This window comes from Apaloderma vittatum, unplaced genomic scaffold (assembly GCF_000703405.1).
Source record: "Apaloderma vittatum isolate BGI_N311 unplaced genomic scaffold, ASM70340v1 scaffold10024, whole genome shotgun sequence".
Taxonomy (NCBI): Eukaryota; Metazoa; Chordata; class Aves; order Trogoniformes; family Trogonidae; genus Apaloderma; species Apaloderma vittatum.
The window spans coordinates 37,169-54,215 of record NW_009712119.1 but is presented as its reverse complement, the minus strand read 5'-3'; the positions used below and the strand labels follow the sequence as shown (position 1 = coordinate 54,215).

General features: G+C 40.3%; 1 protein-coding gene across 1 annotated transcript in view; it reads right to left on the bottom strand.

The window, feature by feature from the left end:
- Positions 1–17,047, bottom strand: part of MED13L (mediator complex subunit 13-like) — a gene marked incomplete at its 5' end in the record, with an annotated part of 89,307 nt that overhangs the window by 38,311 nt on the left and 33,949 nt on the right. Inside the window, 7 exon segments of the mRNA XM_009867868.1 lie at positions 1–8; positions 11–491; positions 2,893–2,997; positions 3,831–3,993; positions 8,342–8,533; positions 8,913–9,107; positions 9,966–10,111. The exon segment at positions 1–8 is cut by the window's left edge and continues 255 nt beyond it. Of these exon segments, the coding sequence (XP_009866170.1) occupies positions 1–8; positions 11–491; positions 2,893–2,997; positions 3,831–3,993; positions 8,342–8,533; positions 8,913–9,107; positions 9,966–10,111 (1,290 nt within the window).

Sequence of the window (17,047 nt, the reverse complement as noted above, 5' to 3'; positions counted from 1 at the left end):
GGCGCGCCCCCCCCCTGCCGTAGAGTGCTGGGTTTATGGGTACGGAAGGTGGGTCCAGACCCTCTGCTTCCTGACCTCTCGGCTGGGGGCTAAGTGTGGGAGGCAGAGGGGAAGTAGGGGAATGGGGTGAATCCATAGGATTCATATTCATTTGCTTGCTTGGATTTCTAGCAGGTATAGATAGCGGCTTCTCATATTTTCTGGAATTAGGGACTTCTAAAGAGGGCTCCCTTCCTGCTAAACCCAGTTTCTGCCCTGATGAGTCCTGCTCCATGCACAGCTCCTCAGTCACAGAGGGCCGATGGTGAAATGGCATCAGAGGCCTTTTTTGCAGTTTATCTCCTTTTTCCTGTCTCTCTGTCGCTTTGTGCTTTGAAGAGGCGGGAGGCGGCAACGATGAAGATGATGATGTTCCCACGCTGAATCCTGGCTGATTTATCATCGGGGGACGGCTGGAGCCAGCAGCACAACGCTGTTTGAAAACCTTGTGCCTGAAAGCAGAGGCAGAAACAAGTCACTGCACAGTTTACACGGTTGTCTGATCTAAAGGAACAATAAAACCCCCTCAGAACAGCACTGAGAAATCTTATGTCTATTCCTGATCTCTCAACAGATTCTGGAATGGTCACAGGGATCTTGACCAGGTCATTCAAGCCAACTCAGCTGCAGTTTCTCTGACCTATAAAATGAAAAACAACAGTCTCCAGAAAGCAGCATTCAAAGGAAAGATTTTATGTTTATGAAAGCTTAAGACTGTTCAGATGGAAGGCAATATAAATAAAAAATCCAAGCTACTGTTGGTTTCATCATCCTAAGGAAAGATAGCTTTTCAAAGAAACCAGCTGCTGTGGAACGACATCACTATGCTCACACCCCCTGGAGCATCTGTTATACACGATACAGATCAAAATTGGTTTAATAATGTTCACATGAGGCAACATGTGGCAGGATGCCTTCATGGCAGTTTCCTCCTCCATATCAGGTAAGAAAAAAATAAATACAAGTCCAGCCAAAAACAAACTGGTCAAAAAAAAAAAAAAAGTCTGTCCATATTTTTGTTGGCTTTGTGTGTTGTTTGGGGTTTTTTGTTTAGTTGTTTGGTTGTGGTTTTTTTAAGCTAAGTAGAAATGAAAAGATATATTGTGCCAAATATTCATACCTGTTTGAAGTTAAATACATTTCAAAATAAATCACTCCATCCCTATTTTGGTTTATAAGCAACAACACCTGGGACAGCAACAGAACATTTCCAAACATGTTTTTTACTCACAAATATAAACTACATTATTGTGAGTAAACTGGACCACTAGATTGAAGAAAACAAATTCTGCTTTTATGACTTAGCTACGAAAACATTCAGGTTTTATAGCACACAGCAGCTGTCAGACAGTAGAGATACAGCTTCTTGCACTCGCTGCATCTTTTTCCTGTGAGCATCCACGCCGTGCGCAATGGTCCCGGCTGCTTTGTGGGCTTTGCTGTTACCAGGACGTTGCAAATTCTCTGCCGCAGCAGATGGTCTTGAGCTGCAATCACCCCTAATGTGGAGCTAATGCCCTAGGAACTGCAGATTTGCCTTAAGCACATTCTTGGAACATTTCATTGACTTAATTCTCCATCATTCACTGTACTTTAACTGACCGCAGAAAATTATTTTAGGCATTCTGTTCTTCAACACACGAAGTTGGGTCTATAGGAGATTGAATTAGATGCCGAGTACCAGAAAACCCTTTAAGACTCCATATTTAAGATTACATCTTGACATTTATACTCTCATTATACAATACACAGAATGGGCACAGTAATGACTACAAGAATATCTATATAACAGTAGCTGTCCAGTTTCTGCAGCTATACAGAAAATTTTTATTGCTGCTTGAAATCAAGTACCACTTTCGTTTTAAGGAGAGCGTTTTAATTTCCCAGTTGCTGTGTTTACTAACCCCAGCACTGTGTAGTTACCACTGCAGGTGTTAAGAGACAGCGTGAAACTGCAACACTGGCCATTGTGCTGACTATTATTTTGGCAAAGACCCTTATCACTGCAGGATTACGGCGGAAAAGGCAAGGGGAGAATGAGACAGGAAAAAAAGAATACCAAAGGGGTTAGCACAGCACGATCAGCGTTTATGTCTGAACACACAAACGACATTTTTCTATCTGCATGCTTGAAGAATAACTTCCTAATGTCATAAAAACATCTTCACCAATCTTATAAGTAGATAGTGGCCTTAGGACTTAAAAAATTCAGTATAAGTTTTGCGGGACTATTTGTGTGAAATAGGTTTTTTCTGGAAACTGTTTTTTTCTAGCCCTGTAACACCTCTCTGAGTGAGTAGTACTGGAACTTTAAGCATACATCAAAGATGAAAGATAATTTAAATTCTTCAAGTGTTTGCTTAAGTGAGCTGTGATTTCTTTTTGATCACTTGACAGTGGATGACCATGCTGTGAAGGTTTTCTTTTCTATTGGATGATTTTGGTGGTCAGTCAGTCAAGGCAGTTTGCCTAGAGACACACAGAGTAAAAAGATTCTTAAAAATGTTTTTTCTCTTCCTCCAGCTTCTGCCCCTCTTCATCACGAGTCTTAAGACTCCAAACTCTGAAGCTCACCTCTCTGAAAAGCCTGAAGGATGAGTTCATTATGAACAAGAAATGTTTGAATGATTCTAGCTCCCATTCTATAGTCTAGGATCATTTTTCCACTCAAGTTGACTACTGCAAGTGACAACGATGAGATGTATATTAATCGCCTGAATATGAGTGATGATCACAGTTTTTACATTAGTGTTTCCTCTTCTCTCAGTTAGAACTTAAGTCCCTTTTGAGAGCGTACGTCTGTCAGAATTAAACAGGGCTGTATGATAGTAATTTACTCTCTTCAAAGCTCACCTGGAACAAGAACAACTGACTCTTTGGACTGGATCCACAAAATCCCAAGAAACACTATTGTTAGGAGCTTCTTCTTCCAGATTTGCAGTTGTAACCTGATTCCTCCTGAAGAAGATAAAATTTTAGTTATTTTTACCTTTTGCAAAACAAAATTTTAAAAATGCATATGCGTAAATTCACATATGTTTCCTCAAATAGGCTACTTCCTCCTACTTCACCTTTGAAACAGAATTCTGTATTTAACAGTAGTTCCCTCTTCCTCTTCTTAAAACTTATCGTGTGATTTATGGGAGGGGGAAGGAGGTGGTATCAGCTCTAGGCTCTGTCTGGAGTTTGAGCACAAGAAGAAAGGGGCAAGTAAATTAAGCTGAATCTGGAGATTCTTCCTATGAGGAAATTGCATGGAAAGAGTAAGAAATAAAGACTTCAGGGCACACCATGCCATGAATACACTATAAATGCCCAGTAACAAAGGCCTATGATACTAACAACATGAATTTACCTTATCCTTGCAGATTGGAATTTTAGTCCAACACATGTAATGCAATGTTTTACAAATATTACCCTTGGAGTTCTAAATATCCAATATATACTATTTGTTCTTCAGTCACCAAACTTTCAGTCTAGTAACTACAACTAAGGCTAGAAATTGCAATCAATACATCTGAAAACATCTACCTGAAGGCACACATTACAGATTTGTAACCTCAAAGACTGTCATGATTAAGATACACGACCGCAAATCCATTGTTGAATGTTTGGAGTTTTCAGCTAACACAGTAACAAATTTTCTTTGATAATGCTGTTCTGCATCATTAGCTTTGATTAGTGGCAAAAGAATTCTGCGAGGAATAACATTACCTAAGGCAAAACTATTGCAATTTTAACTATATATTACATGTTAGTAATAAACAAAGCCATCAGGAGCGCTGCCTTACTTGGACTGTGACCTGTTGAGAATGCATTCCTTCCAGACACGGTGGACCATATGATTGTGAAATTTTGGAGTAATCTTGCCTGATTTCTTTGGACTGTGTACACTGACTGTGCCCTCCTGTACAGCTGAATGGCTGATACTGCTCTGAGAGCATCCACTTTCTCCTGCAATGCAAATCAAGCATTAATGTCATAGCTGTTCTTAATATTCACATTTGATACATTTTTCTGTAAAGGCTTCCCCTCTTCTAAGGCAGCTGACTACATGGATGTTCACATACACTAGAAAAGGCTTAAAACATCATTACAAAAGACTGATTAAACTACACGTGACAATACACTCGGACACTTAAATGGAGATAGTTTATAAACGCCCCTACAGACTTGAATTCGTGCAGTCACTGGTGAGTTGCTTTAAAGACTAAATTTATTATAACATGGATGAACACAAAGTATCTACTGAGAAATCCAGTAATTTCTCTAGACTATTTCAAAGCAAGAATCAGTTCTTTATACTCCAGATAAAACCCCAGTGAAGAAATGAATGGATTAGTGTGATGCTATTTCTTTATAATCTGCTTGAATTTAAATACCAGAACCAAAACTTGCTTTGGTAAAACCTCACAGTTGAGATGTATACTACTAGAGAAATCATTCATATATACTGTTAACAAAATATGTGAGGTTCGCAGTAATACCGTGTGATTATTGAAGAGATTACAAATGAAAATATTACTTCAACATGTTAACAGCCTGAAAATCCTGACATACATTCTGCGCTTCATTTCTTTCTGTCCGTGACGGTGAAACCTTACCAGCTATCGTATAAGTATATGCTTCTTCTGCTGCCATGAAATTTGTTTTTGTTTTAGATGAAGTGAATCTTTACAAACTACAACAGCAGAGGGAGCTTTAGGTTCATTTGGCCCGGCGACCGAGTAACACTACTCTCTGCTCTGGATGGAAAAGTAAGTAAGGATATGCCGCATTTTAACAAGGTCAAATCAGTGTACAGAACACTTCGTCCTCCTGCCTGATGCAATCTGAGAACCCTTAAGCTGAAAGGATTCGCTGCTGTACACCACTGCATCTACCAACGTAATGCTGCTGATTTCTATTAGGTGACTTTCAAAATTCGGCTTTTAAAATCGTGCACAAGTTGCCTCACCCTGTATCTTTCTTTGATTCTTCACACTTACATGTGGTTTTTTCCTCCAGTTAGACCTTCCTCGACTCTCTTTCCATAAAGAACTCTAATACTAAACAGAAGAGGCAGTCGAACCCATGAGTCCCTAGACGTACTGAGGCTTGAGACTAACTTCACTGGCTTTCAAATTTTCTATAACGTTTTGAACTTGACTGATAATCAAAAAAAACAGGTCAAAACTTCAAAATTAGCAAATGTGTCCTCCTGAGGGGGTGGTGTGTGTGTGAGGGGAATGTGTGTATATAAACAAGCATAAGTTGCACACACATACATTGCACACATCAATGGCAGGGCAGTTACAACTGCCAAGAAAAATGAAAAAGTACAACGGAAAGGGAATGATAGGAGGCATGAGAGGATAGCCAAGGAGCTACCAGAGCTTAAGAAAGTTACATTTGAGTGCATTCACTGTTGCTTTCCAAAATTCTGTAATATTCCTATACTATACAGTACAGCCATACAGAGCGTAACATGGAACAGAGCTTCGCAGCGGGCAAAACCGTTTTGTTCTCGTACACTGACACTCATTTATATCCATAAAAATCACTGAGAGAACACCGCAACACACACAAATATCTATGTCAAAGAACGGTATAAATACCGGAGGGCACAACCAGCCACTCACCACAAGTGACTCCCCAAGCCCTGCGGGGCACTCTGCTTCCACACCCGGCAAACGCCACTCCCAGGTTCCCTAGCAAGTGTCTCCCCTACACACTTTACATTCCATCAGGGACACTATAGTTACAGCGACCTGAAGAGATCATTCAAAGCTGGATCCATACCTTTGACTACGCTCTTCTTTAAAAGCAAGCAAGCAAATAATCCTCAACAACCCCCGCCAGGTCCCCCACAACCCCCCCACCTCTCTGCTAATGGCAATTCTGTAGATTCCCACCAGCTGATCTGTTCTAACACTTCACTATCCTTCCTCAGAGAAAGTTTTTCTTACGTTTAACCTAGTTTTGCTTTGCTCCAGTTTAGGCTCATTACATATTGGTTGCAGAGAAAAGATTCTTCTTTTTCTGCTTTTATGTCTCTGAAGACTGTTAGCACTGTCTCTTTTTCAAACTTCTCTCTCCCAGACAAAACAACCTCAATTCTTTCCATCTTTTCCTGTAGGTCCTGTTTGCAAAACCTATAATCACTCTCCCTGTACTTTTCTGGACTCCATCCAATTTGTCCATATCCAAGTGTTCAAAACTGGACACGGTATTGCAGCCACATTTTTACTAGTATGAGGCAGAACTACAGTATTATTCGTATTATTCATAAGTCTGTGCCTCAGACTAATCCAGTTTATGTATCCCACTTACTGATTCTGAACAACACGACATGTTTTTCCAATCCAGTTCTTCAATTTTTCAAGGTCTTTTAAAATGGTGTATGATACACTATAAAGGAACCCTTTCATTGTTCGCTGGAGAGGCACCCCTCTGATACTATTTCATACTGCCTTCAAAAAACGGCAGAGATCAAACAGAAACTGTGACTGCCAGATTGGACAATGTGAATATTTGAGATATTTTTAATAGTTTATAAATATTCTAAAATAGAATCCTCTTGTGATAGTGTATGAGTTTAACAAGGATGTGTAAAATTAAAAAATACAATAGCACACTAAAACATGCATCAATATTTCAACAGAGATTGTTATTTAGAAGTCGATTGTCTTGCTTCAGCTAGTCACTAATAAGCTTTTTGCTTACTTCAACTATCAGTTGCCTTGAAAAACACTACTCAAAGTGAATGCAAATCTCACATATTATATTATAAGCAGTCAATACCAAAAACTTGGATTGTCTTCATACACAGGCACTGTTCATGGGCAAGTAAATCCAGACAAACACTTCCATGGCAATGAAGCAAATGATAACTAGTTTTCCTGGACTGTGCATCAAGATTGACCCTCTCGATGTGACAGAACTATCTAATAAAGGCTAAGCTAGCTTGGTAGCTCCTTAGACCTCAACGAGGGTGTAACAAGGGTTCTTTATTCCCATCTTGCGGCACAGTCTCACAGAAACCTGTAGGAACTTCCTGTCTTCAACGCTTCTGTTGTTCCTTGAAGTTGGAAAGCACTGATCAACGAGTTCAAAAAGAGTACAAGTTCAAGCAGCAGAAGGGTGCCCAGTAGTGAGTGGTTTGGCTAATGTGACCCAAGTCAAAGAATCTCCTGTGAACTGAGAACTCAATTCCAAATCGAGCATAACACGTGCCAGTACTTGTGAAAGGATTACTAATAAAAGTTACAAGGAAAGGCTGAGAAAGCTGGGGGAGGAATCTTATCAGTGTACACAAATAGTTGACAGGGAGAAGAAGAGCATATAACCAGTGCTGTGCAGTGAAAGCTATGAGGCAATGGGCATAAACGGAAATACAGGAAATTCCATTTAAAGGTAAGAAAACTATTTACTGTGAAGGTAGTCAGCTGTTGGAACAGGTTGCCCAAAAAGTTTGTGGAGTCTCCAGTCTTGGAGATATCCCAAGCCTGATGGGACAATATCCTAAGCAACGTGCTCTACCTGACCCTGCTTTGAGCAGCAAGGTTGGACAAGATAATCTCCAGAGGTCCCTTTCAACCTCAACTATCTTGTCATACTGCTAGTAACTGCCAAGTCTGTAGAGACTAAGTTCAGGAGACAATATATACAGGAAAACAAGATTTAGTTGTCAATATGCCTTCAAGACATTTTAGAGGGGAAAACGAATAAGTAATTGAATTTCTTTTTTCTATATCACATATTTAATTTTACTTCAATATCTTAGAAGTTTGATCTCAAACACATTTGATTCCTCTGTTCCTTGGTTCTCATTTGAAACTGCAGTCCTGAATTTGTTACAGCGTGACCTCGCTGACAGCAAAGCCTTGTCTCTATTCCAGATCATGACAGGTTATAGATATTTATTTTTGTTCCTGAGAATCAACAGGATATACATACTCACTTCCACAAAGCAACATATCAAGGCTTTAGTACCCCACAGCATTTGGATGTTTTTTAAGATTGGAACTTCTATAGATCCAAATACCTGACAGGGTCATACTCTATCCAAACAAAACGATGTAACTCAGTTGCAGATATTACGCAGCACTCCGTTTGCCATCTGCAGATGATGCAAGCCCGTGTCAGACCTCATTTAGGAAGATCGGTTCCAGGGACTTAGGCACTTCTTTTGAACAGCCCTTAATTAGAACCCAACTGCGTTGGACAAAAAGATTAGCCAGCACTTGCAGATTTTTATTACAGCAACATGAACGCTCAGTGAAGTGGAGACTGACTCCAATCTCCTGTGCTTATTGCTTACCCATAACGGCCTGCTCTGGAGAAGTGGGAGGAGTAAGCGGCATCCCACAGGTACTAGCAGGATCTTTCACGCTTCCAAGCCCCTGCTGTCCCACATTTATATGGCCTCCGGTGCTGGCAGCACTCTGTGATACAGGGATGTCACTCTGGGAGATGAGAACAAAGGCTGAAGGATACACCATCCTTACACCACCTGCAAAGAAATGGTAAAACAAACGTCTTAAATATGCCTGGTAATATCCAGCAGCCCTAGCTACTTCAGCTTGTTTTCAATGCCAGTTAGACAAAACTTCTTATGCAAAATATGAAGAGCTAAGCAATTCACATACTGACATACATCTAACCCTCTGTAAGCAGTACAGAGCTGAAACAAGTAGCTTGAAACCGCGAATAATAGCATGTGGGATAAAGGGAGTACAGAAGCTTGAGGCAAGATAACTAGTCAGATGTTCCAGCGTCAAGAGAGCTACAAGAGAAGATAGGAAAATTATTATGGCCCTTTCTGATTAATTAGATTTTTTTTTAAATCACATGGATGAAAATAATCCTTCAGGCACAATACTGAAACTTACCAACAATGACTTCAACTGCCACAGGGAAATCGTTGTCATATCCCAACTCTTCTTCCTCTTTCATGCCTTCTTTTTTCCTCAGCACCATAGGGTAGAAATACTGCCACTCCTCCATCAATTTACGAGTTGCTGGATCTGACATCTTATACGACTGGCCCGTGAGTGTACCATTTAAACCATAAGGACTCACCAAAACTGCAAAGGCAGAAACAACAGCCTGTATAGTACGTATCCTTCAGCAGTGTCTCATCCAGTCTCTGCCTCTCTAGCTCGAGTTACATATGCACACTGATTGACGCTCTGTCTTCAGGGGAAAAGCTACTGAAAAATCAGGTAAGGGTGTGAATTTCAAGCACCATTCCACTGCACTAGCTTCCTGTACAGCCATCCTTGCTGAGCTAAAAATAGACCTTTTTGCAGTTTGGTTTAATAACTTGCACACTGAATTTAGATAAAGGTACTGAAACAGCACTAACTATGGCAAAGGGATGACCACACCTGGAAGTAATAGAGAACAGCTGTTGAACAATAGAGATTTTACCAGGAACGTACGCTACTAGAGACTTCTCAGCATCAAAAGGGCTGGAGACAACAGTATATGAAGAAGACTACAGTCGTGACAAACAAGGAGAACAAATAAGTTGCTCAACAAGAGGTATTTTTCCATTCAGACTCAATTTAACTTTTAGTCATACCCGATTTGAGAAAGTAATGAATCTGGCTGGCTGAAATAAAACCTTCTATGATTTAAATGTCCGAGCCTCTGTCAAAACCGTACATTTAGAAACAAAATGCTTTTCAATAAAGTTTATAAAAATTAACATCTCCCTAAATGCTCATTTAATAAGTTTCTTTAACATATGTTTCATTTTATAAATATTTCTTGCTGTCCTTGCTTTGAAATCACAATTTAAGACTGTAGTAAAGGCAGCATAATTGAAGACTTCGTTTCTCTTCCTTTACTCACCTCTGAAGGTAACATCAGCGGGAGCAAAGTCCCTGCCACGCAGAAAGGAGGTTAAGCACCCCAAGCTCCCGACACGGCTCCCTTACCTTGGAAGGGCGCGGGCGAGGACTGGGCCATTTGGATATGCTCTTCGTTGATCAGGTAGATGGGCTGGTGCTGAGCAATCTCCACGCTTGTGCACACATTGCTTTCCCCGTGCAGGAAGAATGTGAAGGCACACGACAAATGTTCACTGGAGGAGGGGGAGACAAATGGGAAACAGATTTATTAGCATGTTAATGAACTCACCGCAAGAGTGACTCTAGCCCCAGAAGCTAGAGTGCAGGCTGACTGGCAGAGTGATAACCAAATACGACTGAATGACTTGTCACTAGACAACTATTCAACAATGTTGGCAACTATCTCAAAGATTTGGTTTCCTCCTTGTTTCAATTATTAAGATCTTTACTAAAAAATGGGATTTTGAGGAGGATTCAATTAGTAAAAATAGGGGTCTTCAGAATTTCTGCAAAATTCACTCTGCAGTGGGTTCTAGCTGAAACAGAATAGGAAAGATGTTTGTCTAACACCTCATGAGAATCTCCTTTAAAAAAGATTACAGCACAGGAATACTACAGAAATTTGACAATGGTCTAAGATGAACCACGAATTAGCCACTGACTATTAAACTGCATTTGCAGTTAATGGTATTTAAAATGTTTCCACATTATTCTACCTAGAAAATAACCTCCCATCACAGCTAACTATTTGCTTAAATATTACTTGCTACAAAGCCATAAGAAAAAAATCCAAACTTATTTCATGTATTTTTTCACCATTTTAATCAATTAAAAATTTACAGAGCTGAAGTGGTAATTACGCAGTATTTTTCTGACCAATATCTGCGCATAGTTTTATAGCTGTTGGCTTTGGCACTGGGCCAGTCATAATATAACCAGTATTTTCAAGACAGCTCTTAATCACCTTCACCAAATATAAATAACACAGGCAACTATATCAGTTTCACTTTAGTATTTAAATCGAACAACAGCTCTACTACTGTCAGTTATTTTTAAACAAAGGTACTGATGGTCTAGACTAAGGAATCATTTTAATATCACTAAACATCTGAATGATTCTAGAAATCATGTAGAACAACTTTTCGCCCCGTACTACAAGTTACTCTTCTGTGATCATCCAATACTGCCACAAAAATACTGCCAAAGAAAATGGTCATCTGGGAAAATCTGGAAAGAAAAGGTTATTTAAATGACGGGTCACAACTAAACTTCCCCTGTGCTATCACCCTGTATTCAGAAATACTTTGCAGCAATAATTTAATTCTATGAAATAAAAGGTTTCACTACATTTCCATTTTCACAAGGGAAAGAAATTTCACTATCATTAGTGTTGCAAAACTTATCATTAGTTACATTGGACAGACGGAGGGAAAGGGACACAGGACAAAAGAGATGACAGATTCCAGGTATTTCTATCCAGCTATCTTGCTCCAAGAAAAAAGCCAAATCAATTCATATTAAAAAAAAAAAACAACAACCAAAAACCCCCATAAACAATAGACTCCTGTTCATACAAGAAACACAAAAATAAAAGCAAAACAATTATTTAATCAAAACCCATTCATTTCCTTGCACAGGATGATAACCCTTAATATCAAAAAGGTCTTAATAAATAAAAAAAACCCAAAACATGAGAAATCTGGTCAAAGATCAAGCGGGGATAATCTCCGCACTGAGTTCAGCATGCAGCAGGTCAGCCTTTCTAAAGCAGAGAGCAAAGCTGTTTGTAAAGTAGTCATTTTCAACTCCTATCTTTAGGATATTATACAGAAATCCTCCCGATTCTGCAAGCTTCCTACAGTGTTTGACTGCCTAAGTCTTGCTTGCCTTCTATTGAACTGAAGGAAAAAAAAAAAGCTTTCTAGGACCACACAGGGACTCTTTCAAGTCTCTTGCAAAGTGGTCTGGCATGAACAATCACACACAATCTTTGCAACATTCACAACTATCCGTAGACACTGTGAGAACAAGAAATAGACAAAAATCGGAGTTTAAAAGACAAAGGATCGGTTTGGTTTTGCAGGGAAGGGGATGCATGCCACTAACTTTTTCAGCCGAGGATGATCTAACACCAAAATTAATCATGAAGTTCGGAAAACTGAATAGCCTCGGATCAAAAGTGTATACAACTAATTAGAGGAAAAAAGATATACAAATACAGTATTAGCTCATCTTACTTTCCTGCAGGTATAACAGATCAAAGAATAACACTAATGAACATTACTACTCGTAACACATACTTCATTAGTGAAGTGGACTGTTTCTCTCACGGAATCCAAAGCAAGAGAACCAACCACTCCCGGTCACCTGAGCCCTCCTTTTCCTCAGGCTGCAGCTAACCGGGCTGTACGGTGCGAAGCACCCTGTGCCTCCAGCCAGGCTGCACACATCCAGCACCCAGCTCCCGCTCCCAGGCCTTCCTCCCGGGGACGCAAGAGAAGATGCAGTTACGTAAGTGTTATGCTCCCTCCCATGCCAGAGTCATTCCTATAAGCCCAGTTTTCAAGACCAAAAATAATAAAGATCAAGGCCTGGGGACTTCCTACACCGCTAACAAGCTTCTGGCAGATTCTGAGCAAGATGTTTACTTTAGTAACAAAGATGGATTTTATTTCAAGAAAATAACGTCAGCACACTCTGTGATGTATTCCGCTCAGGCATGTACATCCCAGCCTCCTGACATTCCTGTCGTTAGTACATTTCACACAATTCCATAAATACCAAGCTGCAGAAATCACTCTCGCTACAAATGTGAGACAGATCGCGGAATAAAACTGAAGGAGAATAAAACTCACAAGCAGTCAGCCTTCAGGAGCAGACTGAGCACCGAGGCTTTCCTTTTAATAACCATTCAGCTATAGCTCTACAGCGTACATCGAGACCTACATACTTCAAACCAAAGCTCTAAAACACATAAATTGTTCAGATCCTCACTAGAGTCTTCCAGCAGTATTTTATCAACATCAGTTTCTTAACAGATCTACTTTCTGCTACTCTTTGTGGTAACAAAGGCACCATAAAAAAGCTAGAAAAAAATGCAGATCAGACTAGAGTTTCTAAAAACATTTAGCTCCATGTTCAGACTGATTTATTTATTACTTAATTTAAATTTGTTTCAACCTAGTTCAACAACTGAAGCTGACAGGCTTTTACGAACCCACTCTATTATCTCTCTAGTTTTTAAATGTACCCATTTACGTACTCTTTCTTATCCCCCCAATATCCAAAATATCAGAAACCAGAGAGGCAATGTGAAACAACTTCCAAACTACTTCCCCTCCTCTCCTAAGTCTGTTGGAGTTCCTTGAGCTGTAAATCATATCTGTTCAGAACAAGTACAATAATAAAAATGCTATTTATCTTGAATAGCTGCATTATAAATTTGCTTTGCACATATTAATGGATTGCACAAAGAACAAACCTAGCTTCAGATGCATGTTTTTGAGCCTACACGCCTGCCCAGAGTAAAAGAAGGGATAAAGTCTCTTGAGTCCAAGTGCGGAAGTAGGGTGACTATCCTGAGAGAGCCACCAGCCATTCCTGATCCATACGAGGGGAGCACAACGTGCCATATATTCTCTAAAAGAAACTCCAAACCAGAAACCTGAATCAGACTGAAACATCTAATAAATTAGAAAAAAAAAAAAAAAAAGTTGGGGTATTTAATATTATTTATGCCTTGAGTACAACATTAAGTGAAAATGCTTAGCCATGTACCCAGAAACATAGTAGGAAATGTACTGCAGATGGATTAACTCAGCTATTTACTACTTACGGTTTGAGGTTTTTAATTTCTTCCTTTCTTTGGTGGTGGTTTTTTGTGTTTTGGTTTTTTTTGCAAACAGTGCCAGCACAGACAGCAGGAGCTACAGCAGTTTTCCATCAGAAAATTTCAACCCAAACTTAAGTAAGACCTGTCCTTAGCATCCTACTTTACAAAATTACAAACATTTTACAAGAATGCAAAGCTGTAACAGTACTCTCGCCACATCACACACTGCCTCTCTTCCCTTTACAGGTGACTGATGGCTGCCTCAGGCTGTCATCTTCCCAAATACAGAACCTACACAGAACATATGTTGCTCACAACTATTGCTGAGGTCTGAAAATTGCTGAGCACTGTATTCTTGAGCCAGGAGAACACTTGAGCATATACTTCCAAGAATATTTCCACTATATTCACTGAGAGAAACTTATGTGCTAAAATTAAAGTAATTGTTTAAATAGAAGGCTCCTCTTACCAGCAATACAAAGAAAACAAAAGAATGACTACTCCTCCATTACACAGTGACAAATATTCTACGCCATTTCCCTTAACTTTCTTTCCAATTTGCTCTTGGTGTTCAGATCCTCACCGTTTATGAGCACAGAAACTGCTGAGGAAAAGCCCCCCCAAAGAAACAGAAGTGTCGTACAACATTTTGTAACAAAAGAAAAGATCTGTGCCCTTCTCCTAAGTATTGCAGATATTTTTTTCCCCACATAACAGAAAAATCTGCAAATAAAGAGTATTTACATTAATCAAACCTTCAATCTGGCACCTAATTACCTGCAACCGACCATGATCTGTCTGATGCTTCCTCTGGGATCTTCCTACCTTTGAGATGCCTAAACCCGCAGCTGAATACCTCATCAATGTAATATTTAGGGGGCCAGGTAGCTCAGTTAGTTGAGCGTGGCGCTAACAACACCAAGGTCGCGGGTTCAATTCCCATTCGGTCCCCATGTGTTGCCTGATCTAGTCGAGAGGCGGCGTCCCTGGCGGCAGGGAGGCTGGATTAAATGATCTCTAAGGTCCCTTCCAGCCTAGGACATTCTATGATTCAGGATGCCCATAATCTTTATGAAAGCCGATCCCTCCGTTACTACAGTCTCCTTCTCTGAGGACTTTCAAAACCCACCTGGACGCATTCCTGTGTCACCTACTCTGGCTGATCCTGCTCTGGCAGGGGGGTTGGACTAGATGATCTCTAGAGGTCCCTTCCAACTCCTAACCTTCTGTAATTCTGTGAACAAAATTGCTTATACATAAAAATTAGATGAGGACTACGAAAATATGACTATGTTTAAATGATACAACATCAGCATGGAAAGTACAGCATCTGACGCATTCATGTATTTTTACCATTCGATAGTAGGTTTATATATATAATCAGTGGAAATTGCACTACTTCAAACTTTTTGCGTTCAAACTTTAAAGACATTATTTCTCAAGGGGAAAAAAAAAGACAACATACTGCAATTCATAACTGCTTTAAATGTATGTACTGAATGCACGTCTGTGTACAAAGCCAAAGTGAACCACATTTCAAAATGCCTCACTTTGGATAATAGAAGTGGAAATCAATTACTTCAGGAAAATAATAACTAAAAAACCCAATAAAAATTACTGTGGGAGGGCACCAAGAAGAATCTAGAAAAAGCCTTACAAGAACATCACAAACTTTTTTCTTTATTAGAGAGGTATTACCAAGGGAGTTGTATTATATTCATTATTATTTATGTTCATTACTATTTTAATGATTTGAAGTAATTCACTGAAAAGCACTTCAGTATTTTAAAAAACGTTGCTCTGCAGCAGCTTCTAAGCCAGGTTTCATCCCAAACACGGCAACCTTAGACACCCAGAAAGTCCAGTGGGAAACAGACGACAATATAGACACTAAACATTACTTAAAAGAATGTGGTGAATATCTGAAAATCCTCTATTTGTAAACATTCAGTTCTGTTTTTAAACAATCTCAAGAATGAGAAGTTCAGGTACACACATTAGGAAAACAGTCAGTCATACCAATAGCACTAATCACTTCTTCAATGTGGATATGAAAAGGCTCTGCACAGACCTGGAAGGTTAAGCGAGAGCACAAGAAAAAAACGTCCTTGAAATTTGTCTAATGCCACAGGATAGTTATTTGCAGGAGATGGCAGCACCTGGACACACCTACAGCCAATGAACTCTTGAACAGGTGAGAGTAAATTAATAGCCCAGTATGCAAATTACTGCCTTTTAAATAATCTGGAAATAAATATCCTCAGTGAAGTCTGAATTCAAACAAGCTCCCACAACAAGCACAGCCTGAATGCAAGGGGAAGGCAGGAGAAGGGCCCTCTGCTTTGATTTTAGAGAGTCGGACCTGCCGCAATGCACAGCGGCCTACGCATTCCCCCTTAAGGGGCAAAACGGGGCACTCGCGTGGCGCCCACAGCTCCCTGTGTTTGTCTAGAACATACGATGGTCAAATTTGGGAGTACAGGGACCCGTCAGACAGCTGTCTTAGCAGAGAAAGCTTCCTCACTTACACCAAGAGAGTGAAAGAAGACCTGGAACTGAGACTGTAGCAGCAAATAAAAAAGGCCAGAACACACTTTCTAGCCTTGAAGAGAAATAGCACGTTCATATGGTAACACCTCTCCATCCCCCAAAGCGAGGTGTCATCCACACGGATTTACTGGAGATGCTGCTTGGCTGTGCCAGCCCCAGAGCCTCTCCCAGGCACTGCCTTGGAAGAGCGCTCCTGCCGCTGCTCAAAGTCAGGCACAGAGCACACAACAGCAAAGCAGTTCCCGAGATCACGACCCGTCTGGTCTAGTAAGAACCGTAGCTCGAGTCTGAGGGGCAAAACATTTATGTGGCATTTCTCATACTTGCAAATAACCCATAACATGCTCTCAACCTACCAGATGGACTTTGAGTGCTGCCCAAGCTGAAATAAGACAGAGTTATTAAGAAGTACAACTTCAGTAGTTTACAATATACATTCAAGAAACACGGTGTAATTTGTAACAGTCTGAGCAGAAACCACAGCTAAACCAAAAAGGAAAGCACTTCCAGACGTGAGACAGTTCCAGACCCGCTGGATACACCAGCCTTCCGACGAATGGCAGGCAGCACAAAGCTGGCCACGTTTCCGCACCAGGCACCAAACGCACACAGGTGGTTTCTCCACGCTACGGCCTCAGACACAGGCTCCTACTCAAATATGTGAAACAGCCTATTTTGTGTTCTGTAACTCCATATATTAACCACCAATAACGAAAGTCTTGCTGCCCAGCTGCATCCAGCATATGCTGCGTGTTAGAGCTGGAGAGGGGTGGTGGCACTGAACTGC